Source organism: Urocampus carinirostris, chromosome 1 (assembly GCF_059441175.1).
Source record: "Urocampus carinirostris isolate Australia breed hairy pipefish chromosome 1, RoL_Ucar_1.0, whole genome shotgun sequence".
NCBI lineage: Eukaryota > Metazoa > Chordata > Actinopteri > Syngnathiformes > Syngnathidae > Urocampus > Urocampus carinirostris.
This window is the reverse complement of record NC_142349.1, coordinates 12,370,515-12,387,086: the sequence shown is the minus strand read 5'-3', so window position 1 is coordinate 12,387,086 and position 16,572 is coordinate 12,370,515. Positions and strand designations below refer to the sequence as shown.

The window sequence follows — 16,572 nt, the reverse complement described above, 5'->3', positions numbered from 1 at the left end:
AGTTTATGGGAGGGCAATTAGCGTAGTAGGAAGGGGCTCTGGTGTCGTCCCCCCTCTTGGGTCTGATGGAGTGGAGCCTCATCTTGCTAACAGCCTGGCAAATATCCACGGTGGGCTGCCATCCCACCCATTGTACACGGACCCTCATTAAGAGCAGCCGAGTCAAGAAAAACAAGGCTTACACTGGAGCTACTGTAATTTAAGTTGGTTTTTTTGTGTGTGGAGGAGGAAAGGAGTGGGGAGGTATTGTCTGGGGGGGATGTTAGGGCCGGGGATGTGAGGTGGCAATACTACCAAAAAGCTGTGATTCCCTCTGCTTTTTTTTGAACAATGTTTAAAGATGATCCATCTTCAAAATAAGCTAAGGGGTCCATTTGAGCTAACAATCAGGTCATGAAATGGCTTTTTTTTTTAAATTGTATTCAGGGGCATGTGAGGACATTCCGTCTCTGACAGAGGATCTGGACCTAATCGCTTTAAAAGCAGTAATTAGGTGTTAAGAGCCAAGCCTGTCTGTTCAAATTAGCCTCTGAGTGTCCAGATTGCACTCTTTAACTTTGAGGCAGGGCCGCATAGACGTGCTCGCCACCAAAATGCCAAAGAAAGCACCGATAGTCAGTTGAACTGAACCAATAATGTGAAATAAAAGGAAAAAAAGAAAGTTTTGTCTGTGATGAGAATGTTCTAAAACACCCAAAATGAAATTCAGGAGGCTCCTCTTTTAGGCAAATTACAGATTTGTAGACATATTAAATATTTAGAAATATTGGTTGCAGGGGTCTAGTCCTCAAAAACACATGTCCAGCCATCATCATGTCTCAAACTATCTTAGAATGCCTTAAAAGACACTGTGCCATATTTGCTCACTAAATATTCCTGTATTTCGTAGGAGGAGGAGTCTCCAAGCTGAGGGATACTTTTTGTGCGCAAAAGACACCCAGTTGGATATGCATTTCTAAAATACCACCTGATCATGTTACTATGTGATTACTATGTTATTACCAGGTTATTTGGAAATAGGGTCAAAAATACAAAAAGGACATTTTTCTAAAAAATAACAATGACCCGGCAATGGTGAGCTATTTTTAGAAGCAGTCCGCGGGCACTTCAGCTTGGTGCCCCCTAAGGACACCACTTTGGAGACCCCTGGTTTAGTGGAACCAAAAACGAGTGCTACAGCGCATATGGAGAAGTGCAAACTATGAGGACTCAGTGTAAGCAAACCATTTTTCTTTTATTTTCTTTATTTGAGTAGCCTATCACAAAGTTTATGGTTTTGAAAGGTACCTGTAGCAGCATGATAATGGACAATCATTTCAGCTGTGTGCATCTGGCATGCCACCTTCCCATACAGGACACAAGTCAGGTGTGGAGCAAGACATTCCTGATCCAAATTTCCACACACCTGTTCCTAGTTATCCCAAGAACTTTCTGTTTTGTTTTGTTGGTCTGATATTGTAAGGTTTAGTTTTGTTTTTGAACAGGTTATTAGTTATGTGACCCCTTTATGTGTTTGTTACTTTGTTCCTAGTTTTGTTATTAAATACCATCCTTACTTTGAGCAGCCCTGCCTTACTTCCCATTTCGCTGCACTTGGGTTCACCCAAAAAGTGTAATAGGCTAATTATTACTTATTTGTTTACATAATGGGAAAAAATATCTTTATGTTTGGCATTAAATGCATTAACTGGTTTAGTTTAACAGTTGAGTTAATGTAGTTTTACACCTGAACCAACTGTTATGAAAAATGCTACTTTCTCAACCTACAAGTATTGAAAATAATGCACAAACAAAATTTGAAGATCTTAAAGTTTTTCACTCAAAAAGCGTTTAGATATATTTTCCTGCGTATGTTAAGATGTCTTGATCTTGTAACAGACAAACGGAAATATTACTAGCATTGTAGTTTTACTTGTATTAAGATATTTGATGTCTTTTGCTAATGAATTTTAAAAATGCAAACTTAAAATGAGTAAAATAGTCTCATAAAGAAGATAGTGGACTGTTTTGCCCATGTTCGGATTTTTTTTCATCTCGGTAGAAAATATTTGTGAAAATGATCAAAATTATATAAGATCTTATCAAGACTATTTTTCTAGACTGAATGGAGTTTTTTTCTATTTAAAAAAAAAAAAAAAAAAAAAAAGAAAAAGAGAGAGAAAAACAAGTAAAATAAAACGTGTGAATCCGCAAACCATGAGAGCCAATGTGATTTATTTTACAATTTATTTTTGCAGTGTACAGGTGTGTCAATTTTCAATGTTTCCGTCTGTCAAATCTTAGTTTCTAAAATGAAACACTCTCTTGTCTTTTGGGGCTTGTGTTCTTTGGTCTGGTTGAATTTTCTTGCCTCAACTTATTTATTTTTAGAAAAAAAATAAGCTGATTCCGGGTGATAATAGTCTGCCACTGGGCGACACGGCGGATGAGTGGTCAGCGCGTTTGTGGCACAGTTCTAAGGTCATAGGATCGAATCCTCCTGTGCGGAGTTTGCTTGTTCTCCCCGTGCTTGCGTGGGTTTTCCCCCCTCCAGGCACTCCAGTTTCCTCCTACATTCCAAAAACATGCATGCCAAGTAATCTGTCCTGTCTAAATTGTCCCAAAGTGTGAATGAGCGAGTGATTTGTTTGTCTCTGTGTGCCCTGGCTGGCAACCAGTTCAGGGTGTCCCGTGTCCGAAGATAGCTGGGATGGGCTCCAGCACCCCCACGACCCTACTGAGGATAAGCGGCACGGATAGTGGATGGATGAAGATTCTGCCACTGTCCCTCACCCACTTCTAATGATAATTAAAACATGTTGTAATTCAGCATTTTCCTCTTTGGCATTTAATTTGTGCAAATCCGGCCACCTCAAACCCGAAATCAAAAGAACCTTTTACAAATTTCATGTTTATGCAAAATTTTTAAGACTATGTTGTTTGGTTTCAAGAGGCAAAACAAGCAAGGTCAAACTTTTAAATCAAAGCAGTAGTTGTTTTATTCTAACAGGACATACACGGTTAGTATCAGTAGATGGATGCAGTTCAGCTGATGGCTCAGTTAAAAAAATATCACCCAAAAAAATTCTCACCAGCAGCTAATGAGACCGACATTTTCTTTTCTTTTCGTTAAAACGACGATGTCAAACCCAGTTTGGTTCTAGCCTTTCTGTTCCCAGGCGGGCTAGATCAGTAAAAGTATGTCAACTTAACATTCTTAGTTGATTGTAGTTTTTCTATATAACACTTTTTCACTCAGCCCGTTTTATTAACCTACCCTATATATTATGATTATGAATGACAAGGGATCTTTTCTAAGCATAAAACATTCGTTCAAAAACAATGGGAAAAGCTGATTTTCATGTTTGGCATTGAATGTGTTAACAGGTTTATTTTAACAGTTGAATTAATGCAGCTTTACATAAGAACAGGGGTGGCGAACAAGTTTGACACAAAGAGCCAAAATGTTTAACTGTGAGAGTCAAAGAGCCTCACCACGCACTCACCTGCCATGACACACAGACACATACACAAAACCAACAATAAAAAAAAACATTATTTCCCATATCACACTCCTTTCCTTACAATGCAACAAGTATTGTTCTTGTGTTGATTTCAAGGAAAGTGTCCACCCTCAATACACACAAAAAACTAAAAATGAAACAAGGCAAAGAGCCACAGTATATAGAAAATATGACGAGGCAAAGAGCCGCATTCTTATTGGCCAAGAGCCGCATGCGGCTCTAGGGCCACGTGTTCGCCACCCCTGCATAAGAACCAACTCACCACGCTATACAATTTCAGTAGGATCTTTGAAAAAGGATGTAATATTTGACTTAATTGACATCCTGGTTAGAAATTAATAAAAATGCAATACAAAATAAAAGTTTTAGCTGTGCATGGGAAGTAAGATTTGACTAAATCAGATGAAACGACTTGGCTGGCCCTACAGAAGTTGAGAGCAGATACTTTACAGCCCTCCAGCGGCCATATGGAGCATTTGGTTTTATTTATTTAGAAAATCATAACTTTTGATAAAAATGACCCGAAGACTAGCTTTTTTTTGACATACTCGGGAATTTATGGCAGGCCGAATTGATTCTTCCAATGGACCGGGTCCAGCCTGCGGGCCTTACGTTTGACAAGCCTGCGTTAAAACATAGATGCTCAAAATGTTTTTAAATGCAGGTTAAAAAGACGTGTCAGACTTTCCCCTCTTTAACCCTGGAGCACCCATGGCTCATGAGTTTCCAAAGAAGAAAAGGGTTCTTGGGTTCTTCAGGGTAATACATACAGTAAAAAAACAATTCCCCATTTCCACCTGATACTTAAGAAAATATAAATTAAAAAAAAAAAATTCAACTTTGTCTGAACATATAGTTTGAAGGTAAAGCCCCACCCAAAGGGTTCTTGGACCTAAAAAAAAGAAATGGACAAAGGACCCTCGGTAAGACTGAAGTCAGGCAGAATTTCTTCTCAAAGGTCTTGGGGGAAGAAGACATCTCAGGTCTTCTTTGTTTCATCATCTGATTGTAAACATTCACTGGAGCAGCACAAAACAAAAGAAACAAAAAAGAAGATCACATGTGTTGCCAGGTTTTATCCATGGATTGAATGTGCTCTTTGGCCTTCATCCTGAGCGCTGTAATACTGGAGCTTCTGTCATCCTCCATGGGGAACTTGTCGTTGAAGCTGGGCGGGCACTGGTAGGGCGGCGGTCCCCCAACCGGCTGCATGCCCTGCACCATGCCGGGAGGCCCCAGGAAGTTGTGGCCCATGTAGGGCTGCGGCGAGCCCATGAAGGCATGCATGGGCGTGCTGCTGGGTAGGGGCGAGGTGAGCCACGGATCCAAGGGCCCTGGGTTGCCCACCTGCCCCACGCCCGCCGTCATCGGGGGCCTGTTGAAGGAGAGCATGGGGGAGTCCTGCAGCTTCATGGCGCTGGAGTCCATCTTCTCCTGACGTCGCCACTTGGCACGACGATTCTGGAACCACACCTGGAAGTAGACACACTTCACTTAGTATCCATGTGTCAAAAAAGGTCTGCCTCATCATTTTATGTGGCATGTAAGACAATGCTGAGAGAAGCACAAGAGAAAAAACAGCCACAATAACTTTTAAATATGTCTACTGGATGTCATCAAAGCAAGACTCGCAAAGCACCCACTGTAGCTGTATTTTCTCAGTACCATTAATAAAACAAGCATTTATTTATATATTTATTTATTTATTTATTCATTTATTTATTTATTTTAAGACCGGGTCTACAAACGATCATTGCGTGTTTGAGACCTATACTTCGCCACCTTGGTATAATAAATATGAGATCTAACAGCGAAGTTCCCGAATTCTGCTAAACATCTTCATTAAAATTAAAAAGCAGAAAGACTTTTAAATAATTGAATCGATCATTAAAATTTTTGTTTGTATCTCTATTTTTTCACATTCCAGTTTCCCAAGTTAAACAAAGTTAAGTGGAAATTAATCTAATTGTTGTTTTGCTTTTTTTTTTCTCCTTTGTTTTTTCAAATGCACAGTTGATGAACACTACAAGAGATTCAATCTAAGTAAAGGAAACTTACATCCCTGAATCACAATTTGATTGGTAGCCTCCAAAAAGACACGCAGCATTTCAACTAAGGCATTGCCATTAATTTACTAGTCTGGCCCATGTGAGAATGTTTTTTCTACCGTAAAGCTTCGGGTTATTTTAGTTTGTTGTACAGTTTGAGTGTACTGTTTACGCAACATTGTAGGATGTTTGCTTATGCATTTCTTCAATAAAGCATTGAAAAAAAAAGAAAAAGTGTTAGGTTTACTTCTAAAAATACCCCCAGCATCCCAGCTAAGGCATTGCCGTTAATTTACTAGTTCAATTCTCACTGAGAACCATATCATAACAAAACACAAGAGTCACATGAAATAAGGTATGGGCAGGTACTAAATATTGGTCTTATGCTTTAGGAGAGAGTGTGATTGAACCCTTTCAGTGCTGCTTTGATCAAATGATCATTCAATGATCACATAATATTAGAGGGACAAAACAACAAGTGCTTCATTTTGAGGGAACAGGTAAGCTCCGTACAAGCCAAATCTCCGCCTTTCAGCAGGTTTTTGCAGAAAAAAACCCGAACGTCTTATCGGCGTGATTGGGGTGTAATGTGTTCAAGTAACACTTTAATTATTTATTTAATTATTTGCCTTCATGCTGTCTGCTGTCAACAATAGTCTTTTCCTTGTCTCCACCTCCATGGTCGAACGGCTGCGGTACGCCACGTCAAACTTCCTCGTCTCACGAGGAGACTTTTGTTTCCTTTTACCCTGTCTCTCTTCACTTGTCTCCTCATCTGGGTTAAACTATTTTGAAGGGGTCACATGAGGGTCTGCTCCACATTGTGTCTACAAAACTCATTGCTCTTACTCCGTGCTATATGTTATATGGAAGCGGTAAGAGAGCACCACTGCTCCTCTAGTGTAGTGGAGATGCTATTGCACTACCGGTTGAAAAAGTTCCCTGATGTCAAACACGCCCCCCTTGACGGAGCCTCACGCCCTACTGTTTGTAAGCCAATGCTTTAATGATTTTTGTGGTCCATTTGACAGAGTTAACTATAACACTGTAATAACACATCAATAACACAACATTATGAGCGTTTTTAATATGATTTGTTTTTAACTGGGCACATGTTGCACTAATAATTAGTAACGGCATAACTGTCAACTTGTTCATTTTCTCCATATTTTTTTTTTTTTTTTTTTTATCGTTTCAATTGGTGTACACCGTATAAAAATGTTTGGACTGGAGCATTTTTCTTTTTGTCTAAGCTCGTTTTTTGTTAGACCCATTTTGTCTTGCCCTTTTTGGCTCCAACCCGGAGCATCTCGGTCACTTGTACCAGACAACATCATTATAGATTGCTAATATTGTTGCATGTGGTCTGTCTTTCTGTGAGTAAACAGTTGACTCGTTGTGTTTGTGGCTTAATAAGGGGAATTGCGATATTAATAAGTGGATCAATTAGCAGAGGTTGACAGGTATATAAAGGGATAGTTCTGAACTAGCGTTTTATTATTCGAATTTGGTGTGTTACCATAAAGCGTGGCTGGTTAGAGCTGCAATATGATGAAAACAGATTGTTTTCCAAGTGGGCATGCTATTGAAAATGGCACTAAAAGCTAGCTATTAAACGGGTAGTAGCATAAACCCTTGAAAAAAATACCTGCTATGCCTGTTGCAAAATGGACAAAAGAGGTCAGTTGCATATACCGCCATGGTGCAACAAAGCAATGACCTAAAATAGAGCAGTTCTATCTGTCCAGTTTTAGTTAGACGTTTGGGATCCTGGCCCCTAAGCATTCCCTGTGAGCCAGAGGTAAAATCGGTCTAAAAGAAATCCAGCCCAACCCAACCAAGGCCGTTGGGTATTAAAGCCTGACCTAGCCCGAGACTGACCAACTAACCTGATTCGCAGGACTAGGCCCGAAACAAACCTGAAAATTCATATTTCATTTGTGACAAGAGAAGTGATTCTTGATATCACTTTAAACCATGTCTTTTGTAATGAAACCTCAGTTAAACAAAACCTATTTTATAATTCTGTCCCCGCAGAGGTCACATTAACCGACAACTTTCTTTCACTGAACAGAGTTTTTCTAAGTGTGACGGGAAAACTTTAAGGCCGTCTCTCATTTTGACGGGTTGAAAATTGTGCCATAAACTACAACGACAGTTCGTCCTTAAGAATTTAGCTTAGCAGAGAGAGCCAGGGAGACAAAGAAGAACAATTACAAGTGGATAATAGACAGAGACAGGAAGGAGTTCTTTGAATTGATGTTGCAATAGTTTAGTACATTGCGTGTTGTGATGAGGCAACCCCTGTTTTTTTGAGGACCATGGTCCCTTGTGGCCAAAACTACTCACAGCCTCGAAATGCCTCAGTGTAATAGGACAGTGAGTTGCGATAAGTTAATGATTAAATCACGTTTTTTTTCTTGCACACAAGGTAATTTTTTTAAATGATCAAAAAGAGAGAAGTCTAGCCCGACCCAACTGTAATGATTGACACTTTATGCCCGACTCTGGCTAAAAATCAGGTCGGGCTCTTACCTCTACCGTGTGCTCACCTGCACTCGGACCTCTGGTAAATTGACCTTCATGGCCAGTTCCTCTCGGCTGTAGACGTCCGGGTAATGGGACTTCTCAAAAGCCCGCTCCAACTCATGTAACTGGTAGGTGGTGAAGGTGGTCCGGTTGCGGCGGTGCTTCTTCTTGCCGTGCTCTTCCTCCAGGAGGCCCTTGGGGGAGTCCTCAACCGGATCCTTTTGATCGACGCCCATCTCCCCATCGCACTTGTCGCTGGAGAACAGGTCAGCATCTGAAAAAATAGACGATATTGTCAGATTATTGGAAAGCGTCACTTGAAATGAGGTCCAGGTGGAAGGAGTAGTGAAATCTGTCCTTACCTTGGGTTCTTACCATGGGGGGTCCTGGCAAGCCCCAAGTGACATGACATCTTTCACTGAATTCCTTCCTTAAAGTAATCCCACAGGGACAGATGCTACCTACTAGTTAAGTCCCACTATAATCCTTCCACGAAGTTCGCATTGTGTCTACTAAAAACGAACATTGTCGTGGCAGGTACTGACTTGTGATGATCGTCATTTGTAGTTTGGGCCTCTAAGTGATTAGAAACTGGTCAGACTGTATCAATGAAGATATAAGAAACTTTTAATTGTATTAAAGGACGCTTTGTTACGTCTCCAGCAATACAAATAGTTGACTATATTCTCACGGCAAAAAAATAATAATTATCTATCTATCTACCTTGGTCATATCCTTGCCTGATTGCACATCTTTACTCAGTTTATTTTGACACACTTGGGTATTTCTTTAAAATCAAAGACAAAAAAAAAAAAAAAAAAGCGGAATTTATCTTCAAATTGAATATAATTTTGTAATAGGTCATACTTTTCCAATAGCTTAAAGATTATTTAAAACATGTCTGCAATTATGGACAATAAAATGGCAAATGATTAAAAGACAGAACTGCAAAAATATATTTTAAACAAAAAAGTACAAGTATTGATACCAAACAAAATTTATTATTGTATACTGCAGACATTAACCCAGTAACAAATTAGTATCTGCTGGTGTAGCCGGCACAATTGTTTTTTTAGAAATAATATGAACAGTGCGGGGCAGCACGGCGGAGCAGTGGTTAGCGCGTGTGCAGCACATTTCTGAGGTCGTGAGATCGAATCGTACTGTGTGGAGTATGCATGTTCTCCCCGTGCTTGCTTGGGTTTCCTCCGGGCACTCCGGTTGCCTCCCACATTCCAAAAACATGCGTTTCAGGTTAATTGGCTGATCCAAATTGTCCATAGGTTTAAATGAGTGAGTAAGTTGTCTGTCTGTGTGCCCTGCCAATGGCTGGCAACCAGTTCAGGGTGATCCCTGCCCACAGCTGGGATGGGCTCCAGCACTCCCGCGACCCTACTGATGATAAACGGTGCAGATAATGAATGAATGAATGAATAAATGAATGAATGAACAGTGTGGTAGTAGAAATACTTCTCATATCAATTAAGAAGTAATATCTTCTTTGAATTTTAGAATCAAATGTAGTTGTAAAGCAGATTCAGGCAATACATTTCCCCCCAAAGTGCTGTATAAAATATTCAGTATACAATAAGACAATAAAATCCCCTTCTTTATCCCCACCCAACAACCCAAAACACCTCATACACAGACAGACATAATGGTTAAAATATAACAAAAAAATTCAAATGAATAAGAATAGAAATAGAATAGGATTATAGCAAGGCACAGAATAATCATGTGAGGAAAGATACCTGAATTTTATTTTTTTCAGCCAGGTAAGCTAAGCATCAAAATATATTCACGTTTTTCTTAAATATTAATTTTGATTATCAAATTCTCTTTCTCTTTCTCCCGCTCTCTCTCTCTCTCTCTCTCTTTCTATCTTTCGCTCCCTCAATCTCCATCATTCTTCCTCGCTCCCTCGCTCTTTCACACAGGTTCACATGAGTGAAATTATCATGGCAATTTTGTTTTATATATGTTATTTGAATTCTTAAACAAATGTCAAATCCTCTGTTTTATTCGACCTATACAGATTTCTTATTCATGTCAAATTTATAAACAAATAAAGTTGAGTATATTTATAACTTTTAAAATGTAAAAAAAAACATCAAAAATGTTATTTTTAAAGAGCAGACAAATGCAGGATTAAAAAATAATTTTAACCGTTTCATATCTGAGTCAAGAGTGTCGATAAAATGTAGATATTTTACAAATATGAGGCATTATTTATTCCTAAGCCAGTTTTATATATTTTTTTCTATATCCCAGGGGTCTGATGAAAGCTTACCTTTGCTCCTAATTAGCGCAAAAGGCACCCAGTTTCATATGCATTTCGGAAATAACAACATATCATATTATTAATATGTTGATACTATGTTACTACCAGGTTAACTATTGGAAGTCAGGTTAAATAGACTTAATCAACCACTAAAAATAATTTACTAGAAATTCACAAACACTAATTACTGGAAAGCTTTTTCCAGAATAGGTCCACAGGCACCCAAGCTGTCTTTAGGGGGCACCCTGATGCTCGCAGGCATCACATTGGAGACCTCTGCTTTACGCTTTCACACAACAGTGTTTAGAATTTTGATCAATTGAAATGAATTGTATCTATTTTGAATGATCTTGTCACTAATCACTTAAAACTGGGACATTTTTATTTGTCCATTTTAGATTTTGTTTGTTGTCAGTAGTTGGAATAATTCATGTACGCAAAGTACCAATTCTGCCTCCAAACTATTTTCCAAATGTTCTCTAGAATGCAAAATCCCTTAGGTTTGACTTGTAAAATATTAACTCTTCTTGTGACCGCTCACCGTGATAGGTGGAAAGTTGGGAATTCTCAGCCAGTTCCGAAAGTTGCCCGTACGAATCCTGCTTGTTCTGAGGTTGCGGGTTTTCCTCCGTAGCTTTTGGCCTGAGGTCTTCCTCCCGGCTGTCTCTGTGGTCGTCTCGGTGGTGGTGCTCGTGGTGGAGCAGACAGTCTTGCTCCTTGGCGAAACCCAGGATGACATCGATGCTGTGCACCCGGCCCCCGGTACTGGACCCGCCAGGGCCCTTCACTAGGTCATAATTGTCCATGCAACCATCTTCCACCATTGCTAGGGTATCCATTGGTAAATGCATTCGAGCCTTTTGGAGGAAGGGGGGACTTGCGCTGTGGACCGGAATGCCGATGCTCAGAGGTCTTTAGCGATTTGTACTGCAGAACCACCGCCGGACGGACATATTTGTCTTCGATAACCATCGAAGAGTCATGAACTCCAAGAAACAAGACAATCCAACCTAGTCAAATTGGTCTACTGACACTATCTGGCTGTGAGTGGCACTTGTTGCTCCAACTTAAGTCCTCCAAATCCTACCCCACCACTCCCCACACACTCGCCTCCTCCCCAAGTGAGCAAATGTGAAGACAGTGTCCCGTCTTCCTCCGTCAAAAGAAACTCTTTGTTAAAAAGAAAGAAAAAAACAATAGCTGCGAAAATTAAGACAAACGCAGGCGGTTCCAAGAGGTCTCTGAATGGGGATCCTTCCCCTTTAAGGATGACTGACACTTGTTTTCTGCCCGCAAGTAATTGCTCCGAATGTGCGCTGCATTCAGGACCCAGTTGGGGTCCATCGCTAATGAAGCCTTGACAAAACTTTCTTTCAAAAAAGCCATTGTGTGCCAGATAAAGGCCACGAAGCGAGAGTTGTGCACTAATCCCTTCATTATGGGCTGCAGTGTCGCAAGTGACGGAGGACAAGACTTTTAACTTGAAGGCGAAGCCAATGGAAAGCACCTGTAGTGTCATTCCATTTTTTTAATTTGTCACCAAAAACATGTCTGCTAGGTATTCCTCTTAAGCTTGGTTATTTACATTCTACGTGTAAGAGAAATAAAAAAAGAGGGAATTGTTACCAAAAATGGACAAGCGTGTCCTTTCCTTGCTGATGTTGACCTGAGACTCTGAAAGTATCAAAAGCATTGCACAGGATTTTACAGGCAATAAGTCTTTTCTCTTCATACAATTTCCCATCCTATTTTGTGTATGAATAGCTCGGTGGTCCAAGACTTGGGTGTCACAGGTTTGAGCCTTACATAAGACTTAAGACACCATTGGTAGCGATTGCCTCCCTGCTTGGCCCTCAGCAATAGGTGTTGGAATTAGGGGGTTTGGTCATCTAATGACTCGTAAAAATCGGGGGGAAAATGTGTGCGCGTATATTTTCAACGGCACCAAGCGCAACTTACATGAACCAGCTGTTATTTTTTCCAGCTCGTAACCCGAGTAGAGACCTGCATATATTTATTGGATATCAGGTATTTTGGAGTACAAGGGGCACTCCTGAAGAACTTTTATGACACCGTGGTGATATCAGCCATCTTTTATAGAGTGGTATACTGGGGGAGCAGCATTTCGACGGCTGACAGGAAAAGACTGGACAGTCTGATCAGGAAAGCCAGCTCTGTCCTGGGATGTACCCTCGACTCAGTGGAGGTAGTAGGGGAGAGGAGGATGATGGCTAAGCTGTCATCCATTGCTAGGAACATCTCCCATTCCCTGCAGGACACCATATCTACTCTGGAGATCTCCTTTAGTGACACGCTGCTTCACCCCAAGTGTGTGAGGGAGCGATTCCGCAGGTCCTTCCTTCCTGCAGCCATCAGACTATATAATAAGCAGTTCTTCTGATAGACTGCACACCCCCCATGACTTTGCATATTTGCATATTGCTGGCCACTTTACCTTAAATATTTCTGCATACCTTCCATTGGAAATATACTGGTTTTTATTCTTAATATTTATAAATACTTGTTTATACTGTTCATATTCTTAGCTGTTATTCATTATTCACTGTCCTAATGCTGTAACAAAAGAAAAGTCCCCATTGTATTGTCGAGTAAAGGATTATATTATCTTATCTTAACATACAATGTATATGACTGTAACAAAATAACAACTATAGATCTACAAATCAAATCACAGACCACAGAATTCCACATGACTGAATGAATGAATGGTCTTTATTGTTTTTATAAAATTGTACAATGAGGTCTACTCTTTTCAGTGCAGAAAGCAGGTGTCTAGCTGTACGCTAGCGTTGGGGATCCTTAGAATCAGCCTGGTCTCCACAATGATTCAAATACAAATTTCACAAATGTAGTGGTTTATCTCGTGTTGTAGCTTCACGTCATCTGTTTCATGAGGAATGGATCTGACGTTGGTGAGATACAGGCTCCAGAATAAGATATGAATACCCCTTTAGCCATACATAGGCACACTAATTTTTCCAAGTCTTCTGCGCTTATTTAGGGTGGTGATGGCCTCAAGGAATAAGCTGACTTAATCTGTTAGTCCTTATTTCGAAAGAAATATTGTCAGGAAACAGGCCGGGAAGCAGGAAGTCGGAACTCATTTGCATAGCCGATCTGTCACTTTAATTGAGAAATAAAAGTTGTCAAACACACAAACGGACCCAAAACAAAACTGGTTCAAAGGCAATTAAAATGACAAACTAGGCATTACTCAGATCAAACAAGCATGAACAGGGTTTCAACGAGGTTTTAAACAATGGTCTGGCAACAGGCAGTCCCAAAAGGGGCATTTAAGTACTCCTAAAGAAATCAGTCGAATGCGTCTCAGCCGGTGTCAAGGGGCGGGGCCAGCTGGGCGCCATGACAACCGTGCAGGACATGACAAATATGTTCTTTACCCTCCGCAATTAATTTCCAAATACAAGTGCCGTAAACAGGAGGCAGCAAAGCTCATTGAATACACATTACAGTATAACAATCCCTCTTGGGGGAAGACTGGACCATATAAATCATGTATTAAATCATTTCAATTGGGGGGGGAATGTTTTATTACATTGAAATTTATCGTTACGGTCTTGGACAGGACAATCTCAAAAGACAATGTCGTCCTTTGAGTGTTGTATTTATTTTAGTCCAAAGGCTAGCTGACAAAATTAAAGCCACTTTGCCAACAACAAGCATGGGTTTTCTCCATTTGCAGCAGACCATTCACCTCCCGCTTTATAACTTATTGTAGCTTCTGTCATTGTCATTTTCGGTCAGAAGAATTGTCGCTCTGGTTTTTGGAGAAAATGGTTCTGTCTCAGTCTGGGTGTCAGGTTTGGTTTACTTTCTCTACCCCCCTCGCTTTCCATTGCCTTTTTTGGTCACTTCCTCCTTGGCTCTGATTTCCACTCATATCATGTGTCACTTGCTCTGATAGCACCCTAATCACCTTTCCTGCTTACTGTTTGGGCACTCCTTTTTTAGTGCACGTTTGCCAGTTCTTTGCGACTTTTTTTCGTTCTAGCGTTGTCTGAGCCTTGTCGTGTTCTCAGTGTACCGAGTCCTTGTCACCTTTCCCGACCACAAATTCTGCCTGCTGAACATGTGGGCTGTTGCTTTCGCCTGTGTGAGTTTACCAGATCACCGACACTTTGCCTTCCCCTGGACCTCGGCAACTGCCTCTGGTGATCGAAGATACTGTTGCCTCGGTTTTTTTTTGTCTCACCTGTGTACTAAACCAGGACTGAATAAACGAAGCATTGTTGCCCTAATCCTTGCTTCTGCACTGTGCTTCTGCGCCACCCCGAGCAGCTCTTTGACAAATCCTTGCTTGCAAAAATCTATCCATTATCTGTACCGCTGATCCTCAGTAGGGTTGCGGGGGTGCTGGAGCCTATCCCAGGTGTCCCCAGGCAGTGGGCAGGGGACAACCTAAACTTGCCAGCCACTTGCAAAGACAGACAACTCACTCGCTCATTCACAACTCGGGACAATTAAGACTGGGCAATTAACCTGACAGGCATGTTTCAGGAGTGTGAGAGGAAACCGTAGTGCCCGAAGAAAACCCATGCATGGACGGGGAGAAAATATCAACTCCGCACAGAAAGGCTGGTAAAGGATTTGATCCCATGACCTCAGAACTGTGCCGCGGACATGCTAACCACACAGCCACAGCTCGCAAACTGTCATGCAATTTAAAAAATTTAATTCACCAAATTAATGAAATCCTATTTGTAGATTTCAAAGGACAAAAAACATATTTGATGACTATATTTAAATGAAAAAAATCATGAATCAACAAAACAATGTGATCTCTCAACCTAATATTGGAGGTAAACAATTAAAAACAATACAAAAAAATATGTTTTGGGCAAAACAATGAATGCCACAGGCCTTACCATAAAGAACTCTTCCTGTTTATAATTTAAAGGAACATTGAGTGATTAACAATTGTGCATTAAAAAAAAAGTCCCAAGATATGTTTTCACAGTTTTGTGCGCTTGTTTCGAGTGATGATGGCCCTGGGGAAGAATCTGTTTCTGAGCCTGTTTGACCTTGTTTTATGGACCAGTAGTGCCTACTAGAGGGCAACAGGTCAAAGAGGCGATGGCTTGGGGTGGGAAGTGCCTTTTTTAATGTGGATGGCTCTGCTACGGTATCACAAGCCGGCAATTTCCTGTACACTAGGTCGAGAGCAGCCGGCTATCTTCTGGGCTGTTTTGATTACTCTCCATGTTTTTATGTGTTCTCCTATGTGGTTCTTAGCACTTGTTTTCGGTTTCACTACACGATACTGCGACATCTAGTGGTCAAATTAAGGCTGGGCATAAAAAACGAGAAGAAAAATGCGCGTGTATTTTTACTTTCAGTCTCCGTAGTGTGATTCCTTCCTTGTGCTTTGTAGAACTCATTTAAGGTTGTACTACTTAACACAGCCACATCTAATGTTCAAATATTACAGTGTCCCCATAAAAATATTTTTTCACGCCATTCCAAACCCCATCTGATAAAAATACAGTTGATTGTAAATCCTGAAATGAGCAAGAAGCCAATGGTGACATGCACAGAGTCATTGGCTAGCGAAATTGATAATCATGTTATCACATTAATATATTAAAGCTGTCCCTCTTTGCTTGTTTCCCGCACCATTATCCTAATTGAGTCCAAATTGGTTAAGCGGGCACCGTGTAGCTAGCAAGCATCTTAGTTTTATCAGATGACACTTTAAGCCCGCCACATCCTATTAGCCATAAAGCAGCTAACGCCGCAAAGGCGCTGTGTCAGCTTGCAAGACTACCAGGCAGGAAGAAAGGAAGAAAGGAAGCAAGGCAGGAAAAAGAAAAAGGGGGGATGTGTAATGACCCCATGTGACCAGCACTAATGTGGGGGCAATGGACCCCGATAAATATGTTTCTACAGTAATCCTCTGTTTTGCGCGGGGTTTGCGTTTAAAAAAGCCCGCGTTAGTCAAAACCAATTTTATAGATATCAGTAACATACAATGTATAAGACTGTAACAAACTAACAACCAAGGATCTAAAAACAGAAATACAAAAGCACAGAATTGAAGTTGAATGAATGGTCTTTATTATCATTATACAATAGTACAGTGGTACCTCTACTTACAAATTTAATTGGTTCTGAAAGTAGCTTCGTAAGATGAAAACTTCATAAGTACAGACGCTTTTTGAATGTAAATGCA

The 16,572-nt window shown here is 40.5% G+C and overlaps 1 protein-coding gene across 1 annotated transcript; it reads right to left on the bottom strand.

Annotated features, from left to right (window-relative positions):
• Positions 1-1,806: 1,806 nt before the first annotated feature.
• On the bottom strand, positions 1,807-11,454 carry LOC148373585 (retinal homeobox protein Rx2-like). The gene is made up of 3 exons (XM_088326948.1): positions 10,903-11,454; positions 8,104-8,354; positions 1,807-4,976 (listed from the first exon to the last, which is right to left on the bottom strand). Exons 1-3 carry the CDS (start codon positions 11,210-11,212, stop codon positions 4,560-4,562), a joined length of 978 nt encoding a protein of 325 aa, XP_088183074.1. The 5' UTR covers positions 11,213-11,454; the 3' UTR covers positions 1,807-4,559.
• Between the last annotated feature and the right edge of the window lie 5,118 nt (positions 11,455-16,572).

What these genes read in the sequence shown, in the direction of transcription:
- LOC148373585 (XM_088326948.1), bottom strand. Translation starts at nt 11,212, where the DNA reads ATGCATTTACCAATGGATACCCTAGCAATGGTGGAAGATGGTTGCATG. An exon ending in CCAACTTTCCACCTATCACG is followed by an intron (nt 8,355 to 10,902) that starts GTGAGCGGTCAC and finishes CTATTTTTTCAG; the next exon opens with ATGCTGACCTGTTCTCCAGC. An exon ending in TACCAGAGGTCCGAGTGCAG is followed by an intron (nt 4,977 to 8,103) that starts GTGAGCACACGG and finishes GTCTACTTCCAG; the next exon opens with GTGTGGTTCCAGAATCGTCG.